This window comes from Heliangelus exortis, chromosome 7, assembly GCF_036169615.1.
Source record: "Heliangelus exortis chromosome 7, bHelExo1.hap1, whole genome shotgun sequence".
Lineage (NCBI taxonomy): Eukaryota > Metazoa > Chordata > Aves > Apodiformes > Trochilidae > Heliangelus > Heliangelus exortis.
In genome coordinates, this window is record NC_092428.1 from 21535706 (window position 1) to 21551135 (window position 15430).

General features: G+C 37.1%; 1 protein-coding gene across 1 annotated transcript in view; it reads right to left on the bottom strand.

Moving 5' to 3' along the window:
- Positions 1–15430, bottom strand: part of NRG3 (neuregulin 3) — a 341086-nt gene that overhangs the window by 13235 nt on the left and 312421 nt on the right. The window contains exons 5-7 of the mRNA XM_071749296.1: positions 13656–13758; positions 8838–8964; positions 934–1061 (exon numbers count right to left, since the gene is read on the bottom strand). Of these exons, the coding sequence (XP_071605397.1) occupies positions 934–1061; positions 8838–8964; positions 13656–13758 (358 nt within the window). The remainder of the gene's footprint in view (positions 1–933; positions 1062–8837; positions 8965–13655; positions 13759–15430) is intronic.

Genomic DNA, 15430 nt, shown 5'->3' on the forward strand with positions numbered 1-15430 from the left:
GGCATAAGTAAGGTAAAAGTAGATAGGACCCAAATATCCCTTCCTGGCTCATGTGCTGCACTTTGGTAGGTAAAGCAAATAATTTATTCAAAAGACAAAGAACATGTAAGTCACTGGGGACTGCAATGAAAATGCACCAAAAAAATTTCTTTTTTTTTTTTAGTAATGTTTAAAACTTTCTTTTTAATAAATAAGTCTTCCCCTCCATGTTGTCTAGCTAAAAAAATTCTGAACTCATTTTTCTTGGCATGCTCTGGACCAGAAGCTACCACTGCCATTCCACCAACATGATTGCTTATACCACACACAAGTTTGGATTCTGGCCCTGTAATGAAGCATCTGCAGTGTTTTTCATCCAAAAAGACTATGAGCAGAACTTTAATCCAAATGGCATGCAGCGATGGGTGACTTTTCTCTTTTTATCCTCTTGGAAGCAAGCATCCAAACTTCTTAAAGCCTATTTTTCAAAGGCCACCATGTGTTCATAAATAAGTCATTATTCATTTCAAGTATTAGTTGTTTGAAGAAACAGTGAGAAATGCTGGAAGTTTGCAACCGTGTCTTCCAGCAGCATACGAGTCATTAAATTCCTGAACACCCATAAGGAAAGTCTTGTTTTTAATGGTTTCTCAAACCACAGTTGTTTCATTCACTGGTGTGTGCCTCCAGATTGGATGGTGCCTTTAAACATTTCCTTGAGGACTCTTACAAAACACAGCTAAAACCAGTGAACGTTGTTATTGCCTTTTACATCTGCAGCTAAGAAAATGCACGGACATCTGCTTAACGAGTTGGCTGAGGTTCTCTTGGAATCTTATCACTCAGCATCTCCCAGTCCCAGCAATCACCCTGCACACCTATCACCAGTATCACCAGTTCCATGACATCCCTCAGCTGCCTGCCAAGTTTTCCAGCAGACAGCCATTTGCTTACCTATGTTGCTTGATGGGCTGGGTTCCTCTGTCAGGAGACAAGGCCTCTGGGAAACACTGAGGGCCTGAAAAACTAGACTCCAGAACTTTGTCAAGAATAGGCCCAGGATGCCTATCTGGTTTTGAATACTGTGGCACAGAGAAGGAAATGAATTAATACACAAAAAAGCAAAGAACATCGTTGATGCTATGCAAGCACAATTCATAACAGAGTGGGCAAGAACTGCTACAAAGCATTTTTACATAAAAATGTGGCACTGCAAGCAATACATTCATTCACTCTTTATATAGCAGAAAGCATCAGTACTGATTATCCCCATTATATTCTCTGCATCAAAATGCTGGTATCTGCATTAGTAGCAAAATTACTGCCCATAATGATAGGGAACATTGATCCCTTTGAAGAAAAGCCTGGTTTTGTGGCTGTCCAAGGCAAAGACAGATCACAAAACACCTCAGAGGATGGGCAGCACCCTCTTAGATCTTTTGGTGATTTCAGTCAAACATTGCTCTTATCAGCCTGTGTCACCAGGAAAACCAAACTGAAAGAGCACATGTATCATCAGATAAGTAAGAAAAATATTTGAATCCTATCCATGGAGCCAGAATAAACTTCTGAACTAGTCTGAAACTTCTGACCTTGGTGTATCTGTGCTAGTAAAGCATAATTCATACTGTGACAGCTGTAGGAATGGGGCAGTCTCTGGGCATGGAGCAAGAAACAAAGGTCTGGAGAGCAGACAATGGACATGAATAACAACAGCAGACTTTTTTTTTTTTTTGCTTGGAAGTAGAATCAATGTTGCTAGTGGTTACTGGGCAATATCTCAGAGATAACCCACATTTCCACTTAATTCCAAGGGCACTTTGCATATGTTTTATGTTGCATTACAATGACTGCATCGAAACTACTGGGTCTGTTTTTCTTTAATACATTTCTTTCTAAATTGAGTTTGCTTTTTTTTAGTACCAGATACCTAGATATCCATGTTCTCTTTACAATAAATGGGTACTGTGAAAGTTATTACATGATTATTATAGAAATAAAATAAAAATCAAAACAAGGGCAAAAATTGGCATGCCTTGATTTGATATCATAAACATTAGTGGAGATGAGATTTCTTTCCAAGTTCTTCATAATTATTTTGTTGTCTAACAAAAGACCAATAACCCTTTTGAAATACAGAATTCTTTTCTAATTTTGACTTATTCTTATCTACATTTCCCCAGGCCTTAGCAAAATAAAAAAGAAAAGTAATACAAGATTATTGTATTTTAAAGAGGTAACATGCAGTTCTAGTCGATCTAGTCAGACCCTTTATGAACTATTTCTAGAGATCAAATAACAGATCTTCAAATTTTTTCTATAATTTCTCCCTCCCTCTCTTGTGTGAAACACCCACAAAAGCAGGGACAAAAATCATTGTTTATGTGCTTCTGCAGGCAAAGCTATGAGAGTGACAATGTGCAAAATGTTGCTGCATGCATGAAGTAAACAACTGAAGAAGAAACATATTCCACCCATTTCTTTCAGTTACCATGATCTTCGTTGTCACTTGTAAATTGTGTAGATAGAATATTCAGATATAAGTAAGATTTTGAAGGTATTCATGTCTGTGAAGGTTTTAAACTTTAATAGTTATCCTGCCAGCTGCAGAAATGAAACTGTCTGATTTCTGACCTGAGTAAATCAATCTGAGCTATGTAAAGAGTGGATTGGTAGTGCTAGATATATTTGTTATTTTTTGTGTTTGTTCATAACACTAAATTGAAGGTCCAAACAGCTTGTAAGACCATGAAGTGGATCATGAAGGGTAATTAGAAATAAGCTGCATATTTGCTACATCCATGGCTGGGGTGGCTGTGGGCTGGAGCAGTGGTATATACACTTTCCCATTGAAATTGAGGGAAACCAGGAGCTTCAGAAGCTGCTCTGATGCTGATAGCAAAGTCTACTGAAGGTTCAGCAACCAGCAGCACCCAGGCACAGCCTCCATAAGATTTCTTTTTCTCTCTAACCAAACATTTATTTGCACATGGTTGGATTTATTCTCCTTAGACTGCCGCATCCCTTTTCTGAGATTGCATCTGGGGAAAACATCTTCAGATTTCTATACAGCAGTAGATACTTTACAGCAATATCAGTTGGTGATGAATGCCATAGAATTATTTCCCCATCCATATCCCAGCAGAGCTTATCCCACTGCTTCCACAACCCAGTTCTCATGTGAGCTGAGCCCTCTGGCTATTATGAATTGCTGAATACTCAGCTGTGATGGACAATAAGCTGCGAAACACTTTCAAAGGGCTGTTCCAGTAGGCTGAATACATCACTGAAAGCTTATCTGTATTACTTGGGGTATTTTTATGGTTTTATTGTCTTCATGATTAATTATTTGTGCTTGTTTGAACAATTACCAAGCAACTCTAATGCATATGGCTAAATAAATAAAAGAATAATGATAGCATTTAAAAATAAACCATTTTGCAAATTTCCAATTTTCATGGTCTCATGGAGAAAATGATCTGTTATGTACAACTACTCAAATCTTTGACAGTAAAATTTCACTCTTTCTAGGTTAATTCTAAGTGACTCTGCAATGGCAGCCTGGGCCAGGAGACAAGAATTCAGCTTCTGTCACTGTCCTGCTGCACAGCTGTGAGCATGAGATGCCCCTGCTCCATGCCTTGTCTTTTTGATTCTAAAATGTAGGATGCATGGATAACAAAAGCCACTCAAGTGCTGCAGAACGCCTCGACACTGTTGTCCTAGTGTTATGCAAAACAAACCACACATCTCTTCCCCCCAGCTCTTTTTAGTTCTTCAATGGTTTTCCCAAACTACTAAAAATAAAAAATCCAGAAACGTCCGTGGGTATTGGGAGAGAGGTGATGTGGGGATCCCATCACAAAAGGGATTGAGAAGGCATAGAGTGCAAAATTTAAATTAAATTCAGCAAGGGTGCATCAAGGAGGTAAAGAGCCTGTGACTTCTCTGGATGAGCTGACCTTGCACAAAAGCCCACCAGGTGGTATACTTAACATCCTTATGACTGCTCCCAGATGCTCCATATCTTTTGTTGCCAACACTAGTTCTAGACAGTAAATGCAAGTTTGTCTATTCTGGCAGCTCTTCCTAAGTAGTCGTGGGATCAAGAAATGGGAAATATGCTCTTGATCTTAGCTCAGTAACTCAGGAAAAAACACACCATAAGACTGAAGTGGGTCTGCCACTCAGCTTATGTTAATTGTATTTCTAGCACAGTGATTAAAAAAATTTATTTCCTACTGCTGTCAACAAAAGGCCACAAGACATAAAAGGAGCATTTCCCCCCCCCTCATTTGTAAGAATATCAGAAACCTGGAGCTAGTGATTGCAAGCTATTTGAAACAAGTGTAGTGAAAAGTGAAACCACACACTACAACATAAAAGGCTTATTAACCACCTCAGTGGGAAAGTGATGGGGAATTAATAGCTCTACTTAGTACCATGGGTGAAGGTATTAAAATCCACAAAGATGAAAAGGCCACTTTAAACAACCATGCTAACTCTCAGAAGCACTAAAGGAATGACAAGGTTTCAGCTTTTTTGTTGTTTTGCTGCACAGCATATGTGCTAAGTTAGGAAAATTTAAAGAAACCCTGTAATCAAGGTGGAAAAGGGATCTAGGCATCAGGAGCAGGATTAAGACCAATGAATACTGAATACAAGAAGCCAGGAGGACCACACAACCTCCTCTACCCCCTTGCATGGTGTATGAAGGGGCCCAGAGCATTCAACTTTCTAAGGGGCAGCTGAAAATGACAATTTACTTCCTTTTGCCTCTGAGAACATCAAATGATTTCCTGCAGTCTTGTGGAACACATTAATTAAATATCTCTTGAAAACAGTATAATCTCTTTGGGAAGGGGTGCATAATACCTAAGTTTTATGCATTGGGTGAAATAAATTTCAACCTCCTGCATACTTCAAAGATCCTGCAGTAAAAACTGGCACATCTATCTCCTCCTGACTGAAGAACTGCAGCAAGATTACCCAGTGCATTAGTATCCAAATCCTAAAAATCCTATCCAGACACAAAAAAACCTAGCAAGAAATTGAGTGTGTTGCCATCAGAATATTTGGGAAAGGTAGTGCTCTTAAAAGAGACTCAGGAGAAATACTAGGAGCTGTGCTCAAACAGTTATTTATGGATCCTGCTTACAGTATACAGATATTTTCCATGTAATTTGTATCCCTAACAATATAATGGAATCAATACTGAGAGAAATAGACTTGGCAGAGGTGAATACAATTACCAGCCATGAGCAGCACAAGTTCAGAGACAATACAGCTGTCCTGACAAAATCTAACCTTTTTTTCTCTTTTACTTTACAGCTGAGGAGAGAAAAGAAGTGAAGGAGATGTAAAACACTGGTGTGTGGGAAATAAAAGCATACAGATACTTCAAAATATTGTCAATACAACAAAAAAACCTTAACTCCCTGACATACAGCAAATGCCCACCTCTCCTTGAGCTCTTCCTCAGCCTTGGGAGGTGCTGGGCTGTGGCCACTCTTCCTTGTCTATGTTTCCCCTGCTGATCAGAGAGGGCAAAACCCACCCAAAAGAGTAACTTCTGAAATGGAATTCTGAAAGGCCTACAGTTGGCCACTCCTTCTTTTTATTTATTTTATTTATTTTTATTTGTTTGTTTTTTCTGCATATCCTGTTGTTTAACTTGAATATCCACAGCTGAAAGAGCATCCCTGCCATATGAATGTTTAATGAACATGGGGGAATGTTCAACACTTCAAATCCATGTCTTAAACACTACCTTTTGAATTAAGGGTTGTTGCAAGGTAATCCACAGTCTAGGATGCACCAGGAGTGTGCTTTAAAAGTAGGGAGTGTGTTTTAAAAGGAAACATTCTGAGCTTTTCACCTTGTATATGGTTCTTATAATATCACTGATGTAAAGAAGCTTTAATTGGTGTAGAGGTGGGATACCATGGGGACTGCTGTCTGAAGTCCTAATCTTTTTCTTTTGCAATAAAGAATAGAATAAAATTGCTAGAATAAAATACAAATTTGTAATTAATTTTAATACTTGGTTCAAATATGAAATGTGTGGGTTTTCTGTTAATAGCAATTTTGATACATTCACATGGCTTTTCCCATTGGAAAAAAAAACAATTCAAAATTGGCCTTGAAAACAAATAGTGAAAAATAATTCTTTTCCTAACATACAGCAAAGTGTAAAAAGGGAAAAAGGAGTGATGAGGAGAAAAAGCATTTCACTGAGATTAGTCAAGCTCTTTACAAGCCACAAACAAACCACTGGAAACACTGTCTGCTAGATCCTGGGTCTTGAGAAATAAGCAAAACCTCTTTATAGAGCAACACAGCATTTAGAAAGGTCCATGCACCTTTTACTAAATGTAGCAACCTCTGAATCAAATGTGATGGCTCTTTCAGAACAGACATTATTAGAATAGTCATCAATAATAAGGAACATTATGCAACTGTTATAAGATGTACACTACTGCACTCTGTATAGAAGAAGAAGCAGCAGGGTGAAAAACATGAAGGGATCACCAGGTCTGTTCAAAACAGGCAGGAAAAAAGTATGGGAGAATCTTTTAGGGAAAGAGAGAAATGTGACAGACAAGCAAGACAGTTTTTCCTTTTAGAAAGAGCACTTGGAAAAGAAATGGCTTCCAGAATCCCACCAGCTCAAATGCCAGACTAGAGGACTATTCTCCAAAAAACCACCACCTAAATTTATTTAAGTTTCTGTATTGGCTCCTGGAAATGAAAAGAACTAAGACTTCTCCCCAGACCCATGTGGTGGGAATTGTAGATGGAAATGGCAGAGGAATCACCCCCTGAAAGTGAGGGGGGAAGGCAGGAACAGGAGCCCTCCCCACCCCCCAGATGTGCTGCTCTCTGATGGGGAGGAACTCAGCCATTCCCACCTAATACCATCATAAAGTTCTTTTCTGCTACCTTGCTGTACCCTTTGCCCCTTTTATTTCCCCTCCAATCTGCCAAGTTTCGTAAATATTTAATGAACTGCCTACATGTATTCCTGCACTAAAATCTTGCTAACAATAGAAACTGTTATTACCCTGCCCTGTTCCACTACATCCTGCACAAGGTCATTCTGCTTTGCTTCTTTAGTGTCTTCGTTCCCAAAGGGAAAATGCATTAATGGCAAGGAGAAAACAGCTGCCTGGAAGCAGCCACGAGAACAAGAAAATGGTGTGTTAATTACCAGCACTGGTAATGCCAGTCTGAAGAGCATTAACAGCTGAAAAGCAAATTTGGATTAAAATAATAAATAAAAATAATGGGTTTCAATCCCTAATGGCTGGAATCTACAGACTGCTACTTTATCCTTTATGGCTATTGTTATGGCAAAAGAAAAAGACTTAAATTAAGCTTGTTGATGTGTTTGCCAGCTGCTCAGAAGACATCAAATAGTTCATTGTGATGATGGATTGACAAAACATTGCACTAAATTACAGCGAGAAAAAGAGAAATAACATATTCTTAGTGTGAACCAAGACCTACTTTATATGTTAGAACAAAAGGATCACAAAAGCTCTTTTAACAACTTTACCTTGTGTTGCCACCATTGCAACATGACAACACTCCCAACAACTTTTTTTCTGGGGCAAGAAATAATAGATGACAAAATGTATTGAAAGTGAAACTCAGAGCTGCACAAAGTTCCCTGGACTGTGATCATGTCAATTTAGTGGAGCTATTTCTCTCTTGAAATAGCATATTTTTTGTGAATCACAAAGCATCTCATGACCACAGTGGTGTTCCCATAAAGCAGAATCTTTAGGGAACTCAAGCATTGCTCTGAAAACTCCTCTGTCATGGCATGGAGCCTCTGCTCCCTCTGAATTGGTTAAAATTAAATTGTATGTATTGCTACATTAATTGAATGTAAACCAGGAATTAAGACATTTGTGGCTAGGTGGGCAGGCTCACTTCTGCTAAACTTCCACTGTTTTGATACAACCTGGTTAATAACTCAATCAGCCCTTTAAGCAAAACTGTAATCCTTTTTCAAAAAAAGAGTTAGTATTTAGAAAGGTTTCAATAAATCTTTTATGATTTCCTACTATATTGATACCAGGATCATTCTCAGTTGTTTCAAAGACTTTGTTCAAAATAAGACAGCACTAAATGTGCACAACCAGAGGGAAGAGAATATCATGGACTGGAAAATATCTCACACCCAAGGACAAATAAATTGATAATCTTCAACTTTCTTATTTAAAATACATTTTATGCATTTCATTGTAGTGAGATTGTATTAATTTACATATAACTATATACAGACAATAACTAAATAAATTTCAAATTTAGCTTGAACAAACATCTCTCTCTGGTATAAAATTATTCCTTTATTCAAGACCCAGGAAAATGACCACCATCTATGCAGTCTGCCCTTGGGCTTTAGTTTACATATTTAGTTCTAGATGCTGAATTTACTCTGACACTGTGGCAAACCTCTGGTTTTTTTCATGCAGGTTCCTTAATGATTTGTCAACTTAAAATCACTTAGGATCAAGTGGTCCCCACTTCCCCTATAAACCATTCCTATGAGCTGGAAACTATAACAGGAATTGCCACTGCTGGATGCAGAGCTAGGGGGCTCAGCAAGCTGCTACATGAACAGGTACCACGATCCATTGAAATAACTTCAGGAAAAAAAAAACAAAAACAACCCAAAGAAATCTCTGTTTGGTGTTTTCCATTAACAGGCCTGATAGAAAACATTTTATGAAGGAGGTGAGAATTCTTGTTCCCATTGCTCAGATCTAATGGCAAGATGGCAATGTGCTGCTGTCAGCAGCAGGAACTCAGCCAGGCTATTAAGTGTTGGAGCTGGCAGGAATACTTACATTTTGCAGCTGGACTCGGCTTTGTGCCATACACTCTGATTTTGCCATCATGCTGGAAGCATTTAGGCTGTAGGTTTTCCTATTCTGTGTTTCTTTCAGCTGTTCATGAATTTGCTTTGTTTGTTTCCTGCGGAGAGAAATAAAATTCCTGTAAGAAAGAGGCAGTTTGGTCTTCTGCTACAGCTATGATATTTTTATAGCCATGGTCCCCTTTGTTCAAAACTTCACTTGTATTAGAATAATCAGCTGAGCTAATTCACTGGTGTCTAATATTTCAATGCAGTGGTCATTTTCTGGCAAGGCTTAAGAAAGGAAGGGAAAAGCTCTTCTGTTTAAAATATCTTCTATTCTCTGATAACTATAATAAGAGCTATAGTAATTTTAGGGCAGAATTTTGTAAGATCATCTCTTACGTATTTAACAATAGCTTGCGAGTAAGCCTGAATATTAAAAAAGCATTTTGCTTGGATTTGGAACAAAGATTTTGGCAAATAAAGCAGGCATTAGCCCCTGTTGGCAATAAAAAGTGTCAATGAATCAAAGCAGCTATTCTGCTAACAGCTGATTAGACTTGACCTGCATCTTATAAAAATCTTTTGCTTTTGCTTACATGCTTAAACTGAAAAAAAACATTAGTACAGTATCTGGGGCTGGGTTTTGACACATTATGTCAGAGCTAGGAATAGAATTAATCACTTGCAATATCAAGAGATAACTACACCATAAATTCAGGCTTCTGTTTCTGCCACACTATATTAGCAAACTGAGCTTTAAAGTTCTGTACATGATTAAGGATATGAGAAGCAAATTTTATTTCACTTTGTTGGCCACCATCAGCTTTGGGACAGCAGCAGTTGTGGAGCCAAATTTCAGAAGTAATTTCAGGGAAGTCAGAGAAATACAGTCTTTCTACACTGAAATCAGAAGTTTTAGGAAAAAAGCTTCAGGAAATTTTGAAAAATTTCTGGTGATTTTTGCTGTTGAAAGCCTTGGGATATCATTAAGTTTGATCAAATCTTAACGTGGCTCAGAGCAAAGTCACTTTAACTTCCTTCAGTGCAATCTGTGTCTGGTGTAGGAAAGTCTAAGAAACCAGAGGAAAATTACTTAAATTGTCAAGAGGGAAAACTGAGAAAAGAACATGTTCCTTCAATGTGAAAGAAAGCAATGAAAAGCATCAATTCAGATATTCAATTTTAGTAATAAAGTTTTAATATATTAAAATAAATATGAGATTTCCTCTGCCTTTGAGTCCCTTAGTTCTGCTTTAGCATTGCAAAATTCAAGTGTTTGTTTAAACTGAATGAGCTGTAGTCACCTGCTTAGAAGAACATATTTGGTTCCTGAACATGGTTCATAAACTAGAATAAATCTCAGCCTCTTAGGCTTTTAGATTACATCCTATTTTGAAACAGCATGGCAAACAAAAAAGAACAAATTTACATTGAAAGCATGTTACAAATATGAGTGGCATGTTTTGAGTATAGCTAGGAGCTCATATTCAGTAAGATTTATTAATATGGGTGGGTGAGGAAATAATTTTTAAAGCAAAAAGCTTACTACACTTCCAATATTCTTTCTGAGCCAAAAGAACTTGTAAAGTTAATATCAGAATGATCTGAATAGATAGAGTCTGAAGGATTATACTGTAAAATTAAAATAATTAGTCAGTTGATCCAGAAACATCTCTTTTAAAATCATTTTTTGATATCTACTCATTTTTGAAACAAATGAAATGGAGTAATCTAATTTGTAAAAGGTCAAAATGAACTCTTTAGCTTCTCATAAAATTCCAGAGGAAATTCATAAAAGCAGCTCTGGAGTTTGCATGAATATTTTCTGACTAACTGAAGTACAGACACTGAGAAAATAAGCATTTATATCCCTATGTCCTCCTGAAAGCCAGCCTCTTGTATTTTAGTTTCCGCAATGGATATGGAACATCCTTTTTTGGTCTTTTTTGGTGACTGAGTGGAGACTTCATAGAAATTCTAAGCACAGACAGTAAAACTTGACCACAGAAACAAATTTTGGGAATCTCTCCTATACATACAATGTTCTCAGAATTTAATGAGAAAAATAGCAAAACAAATTACAAATTTTTGGAAGTCTAATTTGGATTTATTTACAAGACCTAGGTTTGGAGCTGTATCTACATCTATGAACACATGTAAGTAAACTGGAATATTAAGCTTCACTGCTGTAATCTAGCATTAACACTGAGATTCCTGAAGATAATTTACTGAAAGAAATAAACTAATAATTTCTTTCCTTTTATGTTCATGCAACCTAAGATTAATATTAGTTTCATGCATATTTGTTTTGCTGAACTATGGGATGCAGTTATAAAACTAGAAATTATTAATAATTCAAACTTACTGAATAATTTTATAATGGCTGTTTTCACAAATGGGCCTTATGTGTTCAGCTTTAGAGATATCCATCAATAAAGTGTTGTTAGTTCAGCAAGAAATAAAAGTCACAAGTCATTTATAAAAGTCTAAGCCATAAAGAGTAGCCCATTAGTGTGCTCTCCTGTCATTACCAACACTTACAGAACCTTCTTGAGTACCCCAAAAGGGATAATTGTAAGGGCACAGTCTTTATTTAAAGTTTGAAACTTTCTCAGATTGAATTTATTTTAAGGCATAACTTTTAAGTCAATGGCACATAGAGAAGTGCTTCTTTTAGCAGCAGGTACAATTGTCAGCTTAGGAAAGAATGGGTCAGTATCTTCATGTAAACTTTTTTATTTAAAAGGTTCACCATTCAGTTTCTGTAGGTGTTAGTAATATTTTAAGTATTTCACACATCAAATTAATTCCAAGGGTTATCCCCTATGCAGGAGAAATGCTTTGAAAACTCTTTAAGAAATATGATCAAGATATATCTGTCTGATGAAAAAGCTCCTGAAAATCTGCTGACTAAAAACTAATCTTTTAAAAATATGATAAGGGCTGAGGCACCATAAATTTGTTGGCTTTTGTACCTTTAAGACATTGGCCAATGTCACAGCTACAATACTGTTTTATGTGGCTTCTCTGCAATGCATCCCAGACACTCTTGGATAGTTTGCCAGATCGAATAATATCTTACCACTACTGTGCTTCATATATTTGATAAGACCTCTTGACTAAACTAGAGATGCTCATTTTCTCATTCCTCTTCAAGCTTGTCCCATAATCTGGCAGAAGATCCCTTCGAGTCATCCCAGTAACTCCTAACTATTGCATTTATAATGCAGATAAAACACCAAACCCACCACCCCCACCTCCTGCTGAGGACATCCTGTGACTCCATCTTCAAAAAGCAGCATTTTTACCCATTATTTTTAGACATAGCTCTCTCCACTATCTCATAAAAGTTACAGTATTTTGAAAGCTGTTCCATCACAGCTCTCCACTACTCCTTACAAGGTGCAAACCCAAGAGGGCAGAGCTGAACACCAGGGGGACATTTTATTTGCTCTGTGCTCCATTGCTGACTGCCTGTCCTTCCAACTGGCAACCCCATTCTGCCTTTTCTGAATCTCTCTCTCCACCAGCAAAAGTGCCAAGGCTTTCTAGGAAGAAAGGAACACTTTATTCTCTTTCTTCTGCAGATCCAAAGTGCATCATGACAGAATGCAGTAGCTTTCTCTGCTCACAATTTACACTGCAGCCCAGGAGTTGCCAGAGAACTGTCTGGCCACAGCATCCTCCCAGCTAACACCAAATGTCATGCCCTAGGTCCAAAGGACAACTAAACAAAATCCCTCAAGATATCAGGATAATAGGAGTGCTTAGATGAAATATGAACCAACTAAAATCTTCACTCAAACCATGCCTAAACTACCTCTGAAGTTCAAGGGAAAGAAAAAGAGGGGGGGGGGAAAAGAAAAAAGAAAAAAATCCTGGTGACTTTTCCAACTCCTTTTTTTTTCCTGATACAATTGTCAATTTCTCTTCTTTTAATAAAAAGTAGTCTGCATCAGAGCTCCTATCCATTAAAATAAACATGAAAAAAAGGGGGATGCAGATAAGCATCCGAACTTTTTAGTAGTGCAATCCTCCACATTTTTGATGCTTGGACACCATGATTAACCTCATGCAGGTACTATTTATATTGATCTGTGTTCTCTCATTAGCTTCAGATGGAATAGGAATGAGGGATGACAACCATATAGAACATATATATAGATACAGTGGCAATGACAAGCATGTCATGTGATTACTGTGAGGTTTTAGCAACCCAAATTACACATAGAACAATAAATATTATAAAATGATGGGGAGATAAAAACTTAGAGTGGAAAGTGTTTCATTTGAATATAGTTTAGTCCAGATGACCCCACCTAAAATGTCCTTGTGCATTACAAATACTCATTATGCAACTACATCAGCAGTTTACAACTATTAGCTACAGGTGACAGGTATCTGCAGTGAACTTGCCTGCTTCTGCATTTCTAAATTTCTGTTTGTTCTGAGCATACAGACACAAAAGGGACATTCGGGTATATGAAATGAAATGCAAAATGGACATGGTAAGTTTATACTTTAATTTTTAAAACTGATTATTGCACTTGGGAAAAAGTCAGAAAATTATTATTGTCAAAAAATGAAAGGACAAAATCACTTCTTTCCTAATATCAGAAAATAGAAGCCCAAAGACATATGACTCCCGTTGATTATGTTCTTGGACTCGGATAGCGTAGCCATGGGGAACTGCTCTGGCCTGCCCAAAGGCAACAACTTCAAAAAGAAGGGAGAAACTGAAGAACTGCAACGCTGTAAAAAGGACAGAAGCTGAGGAACAAACATACCAGACAAAGGCTCTTACTTTGTTTTGAAGTAGAACGCTGCACAAAGCATGGCCACTACGACTATGCCAAAGACGATACAGGCAATAGACAGCACCTGGCGCTGGTACACTTCTTCACTCTCTGTGAACAGCAAAATCGAGAATTATGAAAGCATCAGAAAACAGTATTTGCAAAAAAAAGAGTGGATTTTGGCACATCATGGCTTCACTAATGATGGGCAGATAGAGGAGAGGTTTGGAGGCCTGGGTTGGGCAGTTCCTTGAGAGAACGGGCGCTTCTCTGGACTTCGCGTTTAGATCAGGTTCAGAGAGCCAGGGCTTCCTAGGAAAGTTTTAGGAAGTGGTTCCAATGCACAATGAAAGATACATACTAATAAAAATGAGAATAGTTTCATATTTTCTCTGCCCTAAGTGCTATTTTTCACCTTTTATATAACGCTTCTACTGTTGACAAGATAAACAGCTGTACAACCCTAGAGTCTCTGGCTTAAGGCCAGAGCCATCAGAGCTCTCATAAGGTACCACAAGATTCAGAGTTCTTTTTTAGCTACCCAAAATATCTCATGAATGGTGATTACAATGCCTTACTCCCATGCCATTCCTTATATTTGAAGCTTATGTACACCCCACCACAATAAAAAAATTCATTTAATTAACTTTGATGGAACCCAATGACTCGTACGCTACAATGCACCAGATAATGCTTTCATGGGAAAATTAATTGAATTAAAATTTAATTTAAAGTTTTATTTAAAAATCAAATCAATAAGAATTTTTCTTAACAAATCTCAAAAACTTCCACTTAGCTTCTAAAGAGGAACAGAATGAGAGTTAAAGAAAAAAAGATAAGAAAACATGAGAAAACACTTGCTCATGACCACAGATAAGAGGCAACTGTACAGGCAACTGTAGTTACCCCTTCCTTTAGTGTTAGATTTTATTTTTATTATTTCAATTACTTCTCCAGCCCAAAGCCCCAATGAACTGAAGATTGTTATTTTCTTTAGATCAATTTCTCCAAACAAGCAACATACAAACCAGTATTTTCATTCATATATTTTAGGTAGCAAACCAACATGTAGGGTTTATCAAAGCACAGTGCAAGCACAGCACATGAACAAACTTACATTCCCTTTCTCAGCTGGATACCTTCACAGCTTAACCCCCCAGTGGGATGAATACCAGACACGTATATCAAGTAGGTGACAGTAACTCCAAGTTTTAGGTTTACATTACTCAGATTCATAAGAAGAAAATATTGTATGATAACAGGAAGGTGATATAGACAAATACTGAAAAAATCTACATCTAACTGGAACGCCAGTCAAAATGTCATTTATTTATTTAATTTTGAAACTCTAAATTATTAAAATTAACTTTTAAATTATTGTCTTAAAAATAAAAAGAAGCAAATACAGAAACTTACACTTTTTACATCTCTAAAATATAACAGCAAAGGCTGCAATTGAATAGAAAATCCTGATAATGCTTCAGTAAAACTGATTCCAGCAGAGCTTTAGGCCCATTTCTATTTGGCATGTATAAAATTTGGATCTAGACAGTAAAACCTCATTGGCAATGAACTTTTGGAGGCTTAATTTAATTTTTGTTTGTTTAATTTCTTTTTTGTTTTGTTTTTACTAGCCTAAGACAATTATCTAACAAGAGGATTATCCACCTTCTATTTCTACTGCAGTACACGAAGGACTCAACTTACAGATTTTGAATTCTTATGTTTAGGTGGATCACACTGCAACTGTTAAAGAATTTTCAGTTCAGCAATTGTTAAACTA